The following is a 14,039-nucleotide window of genomic DNA, read 5'->3' on the forward strand; positions in this document are numbered from 1 at the left end:
TTGTCTATGTGTCAATGCCCAGAGCGCTGCACTACATATGCTATTGATTAGTGGATAAAAAGGAACCCACTTTAACACCTGAAAGACAATTGCTCCTGTACCCAAGAAAGCGAAGGTAATTGAACTAAATGACTATCGCCCCATAGCACTCACTTCTGTCATCATTAAGTGTTTTGAGAGGCTAGTTAAGGACCATATCTTCTCCACCTTATCCAACACCCTAGATCTACTACAATTCACATACCGCCCCAACAGATCCAAGGACGATGCAATCGCCATTGCACTGCACACTGCCTTTTATTGTCCCCAGCACAATGTGCACGTGTATAATGATCACACTGTTTAATGAGCTTCTTGATATGACACACCTGTCAGGTGGATGTATTGTTTTGTGAAATGAGAAATGCTCACTAGCAGGCATGTAAACAAATTTGTGCACAAAATTTGAGAGGAATAAGCTTTTTGTGTCTGTGGAAAATTTCAGAGTCTGTAATATATATACTGTATATTAGACACTGACATTGCTCATTCTGATATTTCCCAATGTCTTATTATTTACTTGATTATGGATTATGTGTGTACTGTTTTGTATTTCTAGGTATTACTGGACTGTTGGAGCTAGAAATACAAGCATTTCGCTGCATCTGCGATAACAACTGCGAATCTGTGTACATTTTGATATACATGGAGAAAGATGGGGACAATACTCAGATGAACACTGCCATCCGCTGGTATAATCTACTAATTGCAACAACCTTATGGACTTGTGTGAGGAGAGAAATACAATGCAGGGGCCGCAAAAACAGGCCTGCCCTTTAATTAACCTAGGCCGACACAAAGCTTAATAAAATATTTGTGCATTTCACAGTGGTGTCAACACAGGGTGGGTGCAAGTTGGTAGATCATAGGCTATTGAGCAGTGGGAGATGGGGGACAGAACAAACAATTCTAGGGTTATTTTACTAAGGGCACTCTAGTCATTTAGGGGTTTTAACTGTATGTGAGTGATATATGCTATATATATTTTTTAAAGATACTCAAAACAACTAAAATATGGTGCGTTCTGTCTCTGCTCTATACTCCAGTCCGGTCAGTGGCGCTATTGCTCATCTAATGTTAGTGTTACCCATAAAATCCAACGGTGAAGAAGAAAAACCAAGAGTGGTTGCTTCCTGCCACTCGCATGTACAGAAATTAGAGATGGATTCTTCAAACAGTAACAAACAAAATAATAATCCATCTCTTAACGAAGACCCAGCTGGTGTGGACAACGAGTTTTATCCCGGTTTCAAGGATGTGGATGCATTTGTGAAGGTAGTGAGCTGGCTAACGAGCTGTACTGTGTCTGCAGCGTGTAAAACGTGGACCAGCTAACTAGCTACATGTCTCGTAATAGTAGTAGTAGCAGCTACGTTAGCAAGCCTAACTAATGCTTTAACATGGATTCTAACAAAATAATTTATGCACAACATAAGCAAGAGCTTTGTCTCGGGTGTTCAGGATGGTCACGCCAGGTTCTACTTCTCGCTACCTAGCTAGCGAGAATCCTCGCACAGTAATACCAGAGGCCCAACTCAGCGTAAATCCTGTCTCCCTCCAGCCACCAGTAGGTGGTTTTCTTTGTTTCGACAAAGCAACGATATTTTGTATGGAGGTCAATGAGAATGTCACATTGGGTCAACAACAAAACATGTATGACTTATTTTCTACGTGAGGTTTGTTTATTTGCTCGAATATAAGTTTCGTAATGCTTAAGTAGTTAAGAGTGTACTGCTTTAAGTAGGACACGTGACATCTCGGAAACTTTGAGAAAAAACACTTTCGGAGTTGTCTGAGATTGCTATTCATGGTATGAGGCTAGTAGCATTTAACCTTGTATCTTGTCAGTATATCCATCCATCTTTGGTGACGCTAGCTAGCTGCATTATGCATAAAGGTAATTTTAACTTTGAGTAAGCCTTACCCTTTCTCTTCTATAGTATGGACTGGGCACTGTCGTAGCAGCTACCAAGGCATCTGCCAGTCTACCGCAAGTAGGGGATGAATATGATTTATATCGCAGCTTCCCGGGATTTCAAGAATTCTGTGAAACTCAAGGAGATGGACTGTTGCATTGGTGAGTAATAATTTGTAACCACATAATGCATTGCTTTATTTCACAGGAGCTTGGTGGTGCCATAATTGGGGAGGGTGGGATCATAGTAATGACTTGAATGGAATTCATGAAATGGTATCCAACTCATGGTTTCCATACGTTTGATACCATTCCATTTACTCCAGTCATTATTATGGGCCGTCTTCACATCAGCAGCCCGGAATGCTGATTGGCTGACAGTCATGGTATGTCAGACCATATTCCACGGGTATGAGTTATTTATTTTTTTACTGCTCCAATTACTTTGGTAACCAGTTTATAATAGCAATAAGGCACCCTGGGTATTTGTGGTATATAGCCAATATACCATGGCTACGGTCTGTGTACATAAGAAAACGACCCGTAGCTGTGATCGGGCCACATGTACATACTGGTAAAGTAGTACTGGATGTAAACAGTTTGACATTGCTGCCAAGAAAAATGGTTGGCATAAGTCACTCATGCACCATCTTCCCAACATGTTTGTCTTTTTATTCCCATGGTCAGTATGAGTCAGATAATGCACCACCATGGCTGCAGAGCTCACATGAGAGACCGCAACAAACTGACAGGGTTGGAGGAAAGATTTGACTTGGTGGTTGACGCCAATGATGTAATTCTTGAGAAAGTGGTATGTATACCAAAGTGGCAGCATATTCTGAACTAATGACTTTTATAATTCCCCATTATTTTGGGAATTATTCTGAAGTCAACTCTTTTTTTAATTGATTTTCAGGGTATTCTGCTTGATGATGCTGCCGGAGTCAACAGGAGCCAGCAACCTGTCATGCCCGCAGGTTTTCAGCCCCCTAAGATCGTCGTATCCAGTTGGAATCGTAAGGTGCAGAAACAAAGCTTCTTGGCACAGGGGCCACAAAATTACAAACCTGTCAGAACTATTGTCTAAACATCACGACTGTTATCATGGTTACTCCATGGATATCAGTCTGAAAGAAGTCGCTGTAAAAAAGACGCAATAATCTCTACCAGATAGAACGCTGAAAAAAATATTTCAACGTACACTGCCATTCAAAAGTTTGGGGTAACTTAGAAATGTCCTTGTTTTTGAAAGAGAACCACATTTTTGTCCATTAAAATAACATCAAATTGATCAGATAGTGTAGACATTCATTTTGTAAATGACTATTGTAGTTGGAAACGGCAGATTTTATTTTTAATGGTATATCTACATTTATCAGCAACCATCACTCCTGTGTTCTAATGGCACATTGTGTTAGCTAATCCAAGTTTATCATTTTAAAAGGCTAATTGATCATTAGAAAACCCTTTTGCAATTATGTTAGCACAGCTGAAAACTGTTTTAATTAAAGAAGCAATAAAACTGGCCTTCTTTAGACTAGTTGAGTATCTGGAGCATCAGCATTTGTGGGTTCGATTACAGGCTCAAAATGGCCAGAAACAAAGAACTTGCTTCAGAAACTAGTCAGTCTATTCTTGTACTGAGAAATTAGGGCTATTACATGTGAGAAATTGCCAAGAAACTGAAGATCTTGTACAACGCTGTGTACTACTCCCTTCATAGAACAGCGCAAACTGGCTCTAACCAGAATAGAAAGAGGAGTGCGAGGCCCCGGTGCACAGCTGAGTAAGAGGACAAGTACATTTGTGTCTAGTTTGCGAAAGACGCCTCAGTTTTTAGCTGAGCTAACATAATTTCAAAGGGGTTTTCAAATGATCAATTAGCCTTTTAAACTGATAAACTTGGATTAGCTAACACAACGTGCCATTGGAACACAGGAGTGATGGTTGCTGATAATGGGCATCTGTACGCCTAAGTAGATATTCCATTCAAAATCGGCTGTGTCCAGCTACAATAGTCATTTACAACATTAACAATGTCTACACCATTGTATTTCTGATCAATTGTTATTTTAAATGGACAAAAAAAATTGCTTTTCTTTAAAAAACAAGGACATTTATAAGTGACCCCGAACTTTTGAAAGCTAGTCTACTTTACTGGTTGTCCTTTTGGTGGTAGGAAGAGGAGATAAAATGTCCACATCTAACATAAAGTTAATGTTTCTAACATGGTTTGGAATGTTCCTCTTCTATGGTAGTATTATTGATTGTTTTTTTGTCTTTATTGAACAGGGGGGTGACTCTGGTTCTGGACGTAGTTCAGAGACATTCCGACTCCTCCAAGCCAAAAACGTCACCAGACCTCAGTTGAAATTCCGGGAAAAAGTTGACAATAGCAACACACCGTTTACTCCCAAGATCATCATCAAGCCCAATGCAAGAAAACCCCTTCCTTCATGTAAGTCGCATTTGCCATAATTTCAAATAAATTCAGTTGTAACTTATTTTTGTGCCAACACTTTCATGGTATTTAGAAATGACACATCAGCATTGTATTACCCAATATGATCACAACTCTTTTGGCCTCTTAAGGGTTCATAAGATAACTAAACTATGTATCATTGTGTTGCCAAAAATACGAAATTATTTACTAAAAAGTACCAATTAAATAAATTGTACATGCGATGAAGACTTCCATTGATTCCGCCTTTCCTGTCGTAGATTTTACCAACAAACACATTCGCAAAGAGAGACCAGAGGATTTGGATGTCCCTGCCGCCCTGGCTGATTTCATTCACCAGCAGAGAACTCAGGAGCATGTAGAAGACATGTAAGACATTCTGAGTCAGTGTACTCTCTTGTTCCAAGGTTGAAATGTAATAACATCCCATCTGACATTGCTATAATTTTTCCTCCATAGGTTCGCTCACCCATACCAATACGAACTGGATCACCTTGCGTTACCCGAGAATCTTCTGTCCAAGCCTGAACCCCAGGTAAATTGTTTGGTTAACACTGAGGTATAGCGTCATAACTAGGATCCTGCGTTTTGGGCAATTAAAATTAGACACTGCTTTTAACGGTATTTCAAGCATTATCTTGCTAGTGTCGCTGCAGGTAAAAAGTCGAGAGGAAATGTTATTTACACAAGATGTCTCCAATCAATGTCTGGTTGTGCGTGTGTTTGGTGTGGGGATTGCCTGAGTCAGGGGAGGCTCTGTGAATCTTGATCGCACAAAACCTATTATTTAGCAGGGAATAGTATTTGTAGATCAATGATTATACACCTCACTTTGCTCAAGTTGACTCTTTTAATGGACTCAAAATCTAATTGTGTTAGTCTCATACACAGTTCACTGCAGATATAAAAGTACAGTAAAGTGCTTTTGTGCTAGCTCAACATTGCAGTACAATATCAATAAAATACAATGGTCAAATAAAGAATTACTAGTAATTATAAGGTATATACATAGTATTATAACTGATATGTGCACAATAGTATATACAGTACAAATTAATGTGCTATGACAAGTATGACTGTATACAAATATAAAATGGATAGTGTTTTGGTCGCGCAGTTGAATAAATAGTATAAAATAGAACAGCAGCGTTGACTTTGGTTGTGTGCTTGTGTGGAGAGTCAGCGCAAATAGTCTCTAAGGTGCAGGTCTGAGCAGGTAGACAGCTTATGTTAGCTATGTGATGGCCTGGTGGTAGAAGCTGTCTCAGAGCCTGTTTGTCAGATGGTAAGCGTTAACAGTCCATGGCTCGAGTGACTGAAGTCCTTGATCTTCCGGGCCTTCCTCAGACACCGGATGCTATAAATATCCTGGAGGGCAGGAAGCCCGCCCCCGGTGATGTATTGAGCCATCCTCACCACCCTCTGTAGAGCCTTGCGGTTGTGTGCAGTGCAGTTTCCCTCCCTACCAGGCAGTGATGTAGTCGGTCAAGATGCTCATTGGTGCAGCTGTAGAACTTCTTGAGGATCTGAGGTCCCATGCCAAGCTTTTTCAGTTGCCTGAAGTTGAAGAGGCGCTGTTGTGCCTTCCATGTCAGGTCCTCTGTGATGTGTATGCCAAAGAACTTGAATCTTTTGACCCTCTACTGCAACCTGTTGATGGGGGGGGGGGGGGGGGGGTAGTGTCCGGTAGTCCATGATCACATTGGTTTTGCTGACATTGAGGGAGATGTCATTTTCCACTGCAAGTGCTCTCACCTGCTCCCTGTCTCGTCAGCTATCAGGCCCACCACTGTTGTGTTGGCAAACTTGATGGACTCTATTAGCAGGGATGCAAACTGGTGAGGGCCCAAAAAGGTTACTTTTCTTTTTTTTGCACTGATGCATGCAAAAACTCCCTTCTAGGGGGAAATGCAGGTTTTAACTAATTAAACAAAGAATATGATCTACATGATCAGTCTAAAATAATGTGGTTAATGTAAACCTAACTCACAGCAAAAGAAAATTAAGGAAAGCATTCCAATTATTTGTTGCCTGGACTTTATTGCGAAGGACTCAAGTCTTGAGAAAAAAACAATACACTAATATTGCTGTTAGCCATGACAGCCTTTATAATAGAACGCTTGTGACCACACACATCTAAATATTGCACTTGGGGGGAAAACATCTTAAGTAGAAATAGAATGAAACAAACAGGCATTCTATTTTTGCTCTATTATAGTGGCCACTATAGTAGACATCGATCAAGTGCACAAGGCTACATGTGTGCAAAAATAAAGTTCACTGAGTAAAAAATGTAATAATCCCCCCTCACTCACATGTGTTAGTCAAGTTCAAAACAACAAAAGCAATATCTTTGGGCTACTGCACATTATTACATTGTAGAACAGATGTCCACAGGCAGAAAGTGTATAATGTGCCAGCAGAGCATGATACCCGTTGTTGACATAATTGATCTCCTTCAGGCAGAGAGTACACCTGCCATACCCCTTTTTATCCACTGTTATTGAGAAAGAGGGAAAGTGTGTGGTGGTCCTTTCACCTCTATAGTGGCATCCAGCTCCAGCTACACTTAACTATTTAACAAGCAACGCCTCATTTTCACTTAATTCTCTCATTCGGAAAATTAACTTACTGTACTGTAAAGGGAAAACATTAGTTCACAGATAGTAGTTAGTTCGTTAGCTAGTTAACATTTCAGATTGCCAGGGTCCAGTAAGAAACTAACGCGTTCTAACTTGAGGAACGGCAAGGAGTCGTATAACGTTACCAATTAATACTAGAGCGATTTGGTTAGGTTACTAACGTTGGTTCATCTGATGTTGTAACATTAGCTAGCTAACGTTAGCTGTCTAACTTTATTTTCACACCATAAACTAAATTATTTGATCAGTTCAGTTGGCTAATGTTGCTCAACATTTCTCTGGCAAGCTATAACGGATAATTCGATCCAGCTAGCAAGATACTTAACAATGCTAACAATACTTGTTCGACCACACTTTCTCCCTCACCTCAAACTTTCCAAATGCCAGTTTTCGGTTACAGCTCATGAAGTACGCTTCGTCACCTTCTCACCCCCGTCTCCGTAGTCAGGCTTCTCATCTACCTCTTCGTTATCGTTCAGGGGACGCGCTGCTGTAAATGAACCACGCCTCTTTCCAGAGCGTGCGCTGATGCTGTAACTAGCAAATTGGTTCTTTTCTCTCTTTTCTCTCTTCATGTTGTTATGGGAACGATTGGCTGAGCCTTAGATACATCCACTATTGCTCCAAACGTGCATCACTCGTTCGCATACAGCCAGTAGTCATCCAAAGCCCCCCCCAAACTATTTTGGATTCAAAACGGTGAATTTCGTCCAAAGGTGTCTAGTTTGCATCCCTGTATTAGGGGCAGTTAAAGGGGAGAGTCAATAAAAACAACCATGAAAATAATAAAGTCCAATATTTTCACTTGAAAATTGCAGATTACAATAATATATTCAGCAAAACCTGCAACATTGGGCTACTTTACTACAAACAAAAATGTGCATTATCATGCCTGAGACCTCAAGTCTATCTGGTGTCACTTTTATTTTTGAATAGCTAAATACACTTTGACACGGTCATGAAGCATTTTGACCATGACGCCTGACACTTTGTTGACCTTGACATTGCTGGATATCTTTATTGAAAGTTTCTGCATATCTTTATTGAAAGTTTCTGGATATCTTTATTGAAAGTTTCTGGATATCTTTATTGAAAGCTAATATTAGTCAAGTTCGCCTCTGGCACGATTAAGCAAATGTTTGTTTTTTTATCTTTGTGTGATACATTTTCTCAATTGATGCCAGGCTTCAATTTCAGTGTTTTTGACTTTTCAGATGTACAAACCACTTGCTGAGACAAAGTGCTCATTCATTGACAATCTGGAGGATCTGGTGGCCGTAAACGAGAAACTGACCAAGACGTCAGAGTTTGCAGTAGATCTGGAGGTACAATTGAGGGTTTTACACATGTTCCTCTGCCTGAGACAATTAAATTGTACCTGAAATAACTAAGCTTTAAAGATGGGGGAAAATGAACGCTTGCTAGTTTTAGCCTTTTATGACCTCTAATGTGTCCTACCCAACCAGGATTTTCTGTTGAATCATGTGTATCTTCTCTCTTAGCACCACTCCTACAGAAGTTTTTTGGGCATCACCTGCCTGATGCAGATTTCAACACGGGATGAAGACTTCATTATAGACACCTTGGAGCTGCGTAGTGAGCTGTACATACTCAATGAGGCTTTCACAGATCCCGCCATCGTCAAGGTCATTGCCTGGTTGTCTAGGCACATTTTGGATTTCACAGCACAATGCCCAATAATGGCAATGGTAGCAGGCTTAGCATTTCAGTTTACAGAAACTTCAGTATAGCCTAGAATTTGAGTCACCAATGTAGGTTTATATGACTTTCGCAGGTTTTCCATGGTGCCGACTCTGATATTGAGTGGCTGCAAAAGGATTTGGGCCTTTACATTGTCAACATGTTTGACACCCACCAGGCGTCACGTACCCTTAACCTGGGCAGGCACTCGCTTGACCACTTGCTTAAGCTGTTCTGCAACGTGGACTCTGACAAACGCTACCAACTGGCAGACTGGAGAATACGGTAATGTCATTTCGCTAATCCTCTATTATGCACTTTGATGTTGTAGATGTTCATGTGTGCTCTGATTGTTCATCAATGTGTACTAAATAGTTTTCACTTAAAGCTGTTCATGTTGGCCTGGGAGCAAAATATGATTAGAATTGCTTTTGATTTTCCCTAGGCCTTTGCCAGATGAGATGTTTCAGTATGCCCGGGCAGATACCCATTACCTCCTCTATGTCTACGATCGGCTGAGGGTGGACCTTTGGGAAGTGGGCAACGGGCAGCCTGCCCTGTTGCAGATGGTCTGGCACAAAAGCAAAGACATCTCATTGAAGGTACGCTTCTCGAGCTGAATAGCGCGACTGAACATTACCGCACCACCTAGGCCTAATTCCCTTGTTAACTTGTTCAGACACTAACAACGAAAACCCCTCTGCAGAAATACATGAAGCCGCTCTTCACCGATGACTCCTACATGGACCTGCTGAGGAAGCAGAAGAAGGTGTTCAACACGCAGCAGCTAACTGCCTTCCGACTGCTGTACGGCTGGAGGGACAAGCTGGCCAGACAGGAGGATGAGAGCACTGGGTAGGGGGGGTCTTGCCTATGGACCCATTTGCCGTTTGCTCGCTTAGGATCCTGATGCTCAAGAGTATTTGGTTTGGATTGTGAAGTTGTTCTATGAAAGCCAGCTTTATACTGTCTGCTACATACAACTGTTTTTAAATTTGCTACCCTCTTTCCCCAGTAAGCACCTCACACTGCTTGAGATGTAAAATAACCTGATTCATCTCAAACTGGGATAGAAATAATGAAAATGGCAAGGGTTTTTGTTAAGTATATGACTTTTATTTAAACTTGTTCGCCATGTGTTTCAGATATGTCCTACCCAATCATATGATGATTAAGATCTCTGACATCCTGCCCAAGTAAGTTGAGAGATGCCTGTCCCCCCCAAAAAAACACACCTGTGCGCATGCACACACACAAACATTAATACCACGCTAAACAGTCCCCATCTGGGTTTTTTTCTACCAGAGAGCCTCAAGGCATCATCGCTTGCTGTAACCCTGTCCCCCCATTGGTGCGGCAGCAGATCAACGAGCTCCACATTTTGGTGCAGCAGGCCAGGGAGATGCCCCTTCTCAAGGTGAGACATCCCTGGGGGCAGTGTTGATTGTTTACTACATTTAACCTCAATCAACTACTTGAATTAATTGAGTATTATCTATTTTCAATGATGACAACCTTGCTAACCAGCCTGACGACACATCTTGGTTTGGGTCACTTGATTCTTTTATAGTGTCAAATAAGTAACTAGTGAATAAAGGTACTCAAATCAGATTTTTCTGGTAACATACACATGATGTTAGCAGATGTTAATGCGAGTGTTTGTGCTTCTAGTTCCGACAGTGCGGTAATATCTAACAAGTAATTAAAAATTCCCCAACAACTACCTAATACACACATCTAAAGGGATGGAATAAGAACATGTACATATAAATATATGGATGAGTGATGGCCGAGCGGCTTAGGCAAGGTGCAATAGATGGTATAAAATACAGTATATACATATGATATGAGTAATATAAGCTATGTGAACATTATTTAAAGTGGCATTGTTTAAAGTGACTAGTGATCCATTTATTAAAGTGGCCAGTGATTGGGTCTCAAAGTAGGTAGCAGCCTCTGAGTTAGTGATGGCTGTTTTAACAGCCTGATGGCCTTGAGATAGAAGCTGTTTTTCTGTCTCTCGGTCCCAGCTTTGATGCACCTGTACTGACCTCGCCTTCTGGATGGTAGCGATGTGAACAGGCAGTGGCTCGGGTGGTTGTTGTCCTTGATGAAATTTTTGGCCTCCCTGTGACATCGGGTGCTGTAGGTGTCATGGAGGGCATGTAGTTTGCCCCCTGCGTTTTATACCATTTCACTTTAATCAATGTTTTCCGTGTGTGTGTGTATATAGGCTGAAATTGTGGCTGACAAGAAGAAAGCACTCACGCCCATAAAAAAGGTTTGTAAAACGAATTAATTGATACCACATCCACTTGGTTATACATTTTCACAGGTCATTTATGAGCAAAACTGCCTATATCTGAAGTGCCATGCATTGGTTCTTTTTGCAGCCAGAAATTCCTCTTTTTGGTCCTCATGATACATCCAGAGTCTCTGAAAGTGATATCCCCAGCTGTACCCCAAATGGTAAGATTTATCTTAAGTCCATTGTTAACATTAATCATGTTGTCCTTGGCTATAGTCAATTAAACAAATGAAAATGTACTTTGCGTCTACTTTCAGAACTCTCAACCAAAAAGGGGGCACTCTTTTCTGACGAGGAGCAGGGAGAGAAGGTTGACATGCATAAAATGACTGGTCTAGTAGTTTCAGCGAAAATCACATTGTTTGAGGTAAGAACTATCTGATGTCTGTTTGTGTTTTGGCCCATGAATGAATGGTACACCACAGTACACCTCTCAGATTTGTTGTCCGTTATAAGACTGTTTGAAATGTGACTGTAATGATCTCGGTTGGTGACTTGTGTGTTTTGTGCTTCTTTTGAAGGAGGACACAGTCAAAGACCCTGGTCACCTCACAGTGGCTCAACAGAAAGCATGCAGGGTTGTCGAGTCTTTTCAGAACCCTTTCCGAATGGTAAGATGCATTGACCTGGTAATGCTTGGTTAACCAATGATGTGTTCTGTTTGTGTTGCTATAATGCATCCTCTTGTTTTTAGTATCTACCGTCAAACGACATCCATATCTCCAAAAATGCTAAGTTCGACCCCTCTACGAAAATATATGAGGTATTTAATTCATTAATATTTGTACATAACAATGATTGTGGCAGAAATGATGCCACTGAAGTCTGAACTCGAAGATGGTCAATATTATCTTCAAGGTCGAACTTAATTTGTCCTGCTTGTGTTTATTATCCACTATGTTTCAACAGATCAGTAATAGATGGAAGCTGCAGAGTGTGGAACAGCAGCAGAAGGAGGTAGAGGCCAAAAAGAAAGCGAAGGAAGAGGCAAAGGCAGTAGCAGGTGTGGTGTACTTGACTTGATTCAAATTAACTTTCTAATATTATTTCAAACCATTCTTTGTGAATATTGTGAGATTTCTTGTCCTACAGAGGAAAGGAAGAAGGCCAAGCAGAGCTACCAGGAATCACTTCAGAATGTTGCGACTGTGCGCCAGCAAGCTTCAGTGAGTCGTTTTCACATTTCTTCAGAGCTATAAGAAAACATTTTCAATTCTGTGCAGGCAAGTTATCTCATTACATTGTTTACATTTCCATCAGGAATCTATAAAACCAGGAGGAACGAAAAGGGAGAGGGTTGCCAGTGAGACAGGAGAGTCGACCCCAAAACCTAACAAGAAACTAATGAAAGCTGCTGAGAAGAAAAACGAGGACTCTACACCACCTCTAGTTTTCAAACCGTATGACTACAGCCAGTCAGATTTCAAAGTCTTTGCTGGTACGCAACCACATGTATTTGTTTATGTTCTATCTGACTTTGGTCATGATATTTGTAGTTGGTTGATGAGATTATTTTGCATCTCCACACATGACCTTCCTTTCTCATTGTATGTGGTGAAATAAATAATTTTGTGATGTTCTAGGGGCCAAAGGAAATGATGGTAAACAGTTTGATCCAGACAGACAAGGCCATGAACCCAGGAAAAAGGTATTATTAACATCAAGTTCTAATTATTACATTTGCCAAATTGACCCACTGTGTGTACATTGTGCATTCAACGTCATCTTGCTAAGTCTACCTTTAACGCTGGCAGGATATTTGTGGAAAAGTAACCGTTCTCATGGCTATTGTAATATCAAGCGAACATTCCTTTTGTTTTCTGTAGAAAAATGCAAAGGCCCAAAAATCGAATGCCTGTGCTGGAAACCGAAGTATGTCCTTTTTTGGTGGAAAATCCGAAAGGTAACAAGATTCATGCTTGCTGTTTTGGAGACACCATCGCACTTGCTTGCAAAGATATTTGCTGTGGCTAATTAACAGTAAATAAGTTAATTGCTTAGCCACAGGTAGGCATGGTGCTTAGCTAGCCACCTAAAATTGTTTACAGTTAACAATCACTTCTACTTTTGCTAGCTAGAAAATGGCAGGTGTCTCCAGTTTACATTTTACCATTGTGACGTGCATCCGTGCATATCCATTTTCTATGCTTATCACAATTCCAGTTTTGATTGTTCCACTAATATCACTGTGTCGGTTTTCTTTATTCATCTTGCAGAGGAGTCCGTCGTAACTGGCCTAAAAGATAGGTCTACCCATCAATGAACTTTTCTTCTCTTCTCAAAAAGGAAACATGTTTTAAAATTAGATTTTTTTTGTGTGGATCTATTTACCCTATGTTAATACAATGGTGAACAAAATATTTTTTTTCTTTAACAAAGTATTTGCAACCTGCTTATTAAAATAGTTTTTAAGGGAATTTGTCTAATTTATTTTATTTGTTGATTGAATCCTTACAAAATGTGCTTGCAAATAATTCATTCTAGACTTTCAGGTACATTTATAAACGCACTTGTTGTTATAGCTCATACAGTTATTGGCTGCCGCTCATTAAAAGAGGAACTGGTCAAAACCATGCAGACTTTGGGAATGATCCTTTTGAAGACATTTGCAGTAGTTTTCATAAATTATGAGTACCTTTCCAAGATTAGTATTGTAAATGAACAGCAACCAGTGACTGTTGTCTAATGTGCAACAAGTACTTTACCTGACTTGTCTGATGGGCAACAAGTTCTATTATACCTGGTTGAAAGTAATGGTTGAGGGGAGAGCCAAAGAACAGGAGCAGAGGAAATCCCCATTGTTATACTGACTTGCGGGGGCCGCCCGGATCTGAGTTATAGGCTGCTACTATGGCAGTACAGAAGTAATAGATTACATTTGACTCCAGGATGCTGGCATTCTAGGCAGAGTTGCAAAGAAAAAGCCATATCTCAGACTGGCCAATAAAAAGAAAAGATTAAGATGGGCAAAAG

The 14,039-nt window shown here is 40.5% G+C and overlaps 1 protein-coding gene across 2 annotated transcripts; it reads left to right on the forward strand.

Moving 5' to 3' along the window:
• Window positions 1-1,172: 1,172 nt before the first annotated feature.
• exosc10 (exosome component 10) lies at window positions 1,173-13,639 on the forward strand. Of its 2 annotated transcripts, none has more exon segments than NM_001140362.1 (25): window positions 1,173-1,314; window positions 1,980-2,116; window positions 2,642-2,765; window positions 2,871-2,975; window positions 4,247-4,412; window positions 4,676-4,784; window positions 4,875-4,950; window positions 8,272-8,382; window positions 8,560-8,703; window positions 8,853-9,043; window positions 9,204-9,360; window positions 9,465-9,613; window positions 9,904-9,954; window positions 10,064-10,175; window positions 10,992-11,039; window positions 11,152-11,227; window positions 11,324-11,433; window positions 11,588-11,677; window positions 11,761-11,829; window positions 11,976-12,069; window positions 12,159-12,232; window positions 12,327-12,504; window positions 12,650-12,714; window positions 12,893-12,969; window positions 13,283-13,639. In NM_001140362.1, coding segments are annotated over 25 exon segments (2,658 nt in total). In that variant the 5' UTR covers window positions 1,173-1,200; the 3' UTR covers window positions 13,314-13,639.
• The last annotated feature ends 400 nt before the right edge of the window (window positions 13,640-14,039 follow it).

This window comes from Salmo salar, chromosome 15 (genome assembly GCF_965601325.2).
Source record: "Salmo salar chromosome 15, fSalSal1, whole genome shotgun sequence".
NCBI lineage: Eukaryota > Metazoa > Chordata > Actinopteri > Salmoniformes > Salmonidae > Salmo > Salmo salar.

Excerpts from the sequence above, each read along its gene's own strand:
- exosc10 (XM_014145628.3), top strand. The coding sequence starts at position 1,502 with ATGGTCACGCCAGGTTCTACTTCTCGCTACCTAGCTAGCGAGAATCCT. Across the intron at positions 1,607-1,979 it reads CTGTCTCCCTCCAGCCACCA|TATGGACTGGGCACTGTCGT; the intron begins GTAGGTGGTTTT and ends TCTCTTCTATAG. Across the intron at positions 2,976-4,246 it reads TATCCAGTTGGAATCGTAAG|GGGGGTGACTCTGGTTCTGG; the intron begins GTGCAGAAACAA and ends TTTATTGAACAG.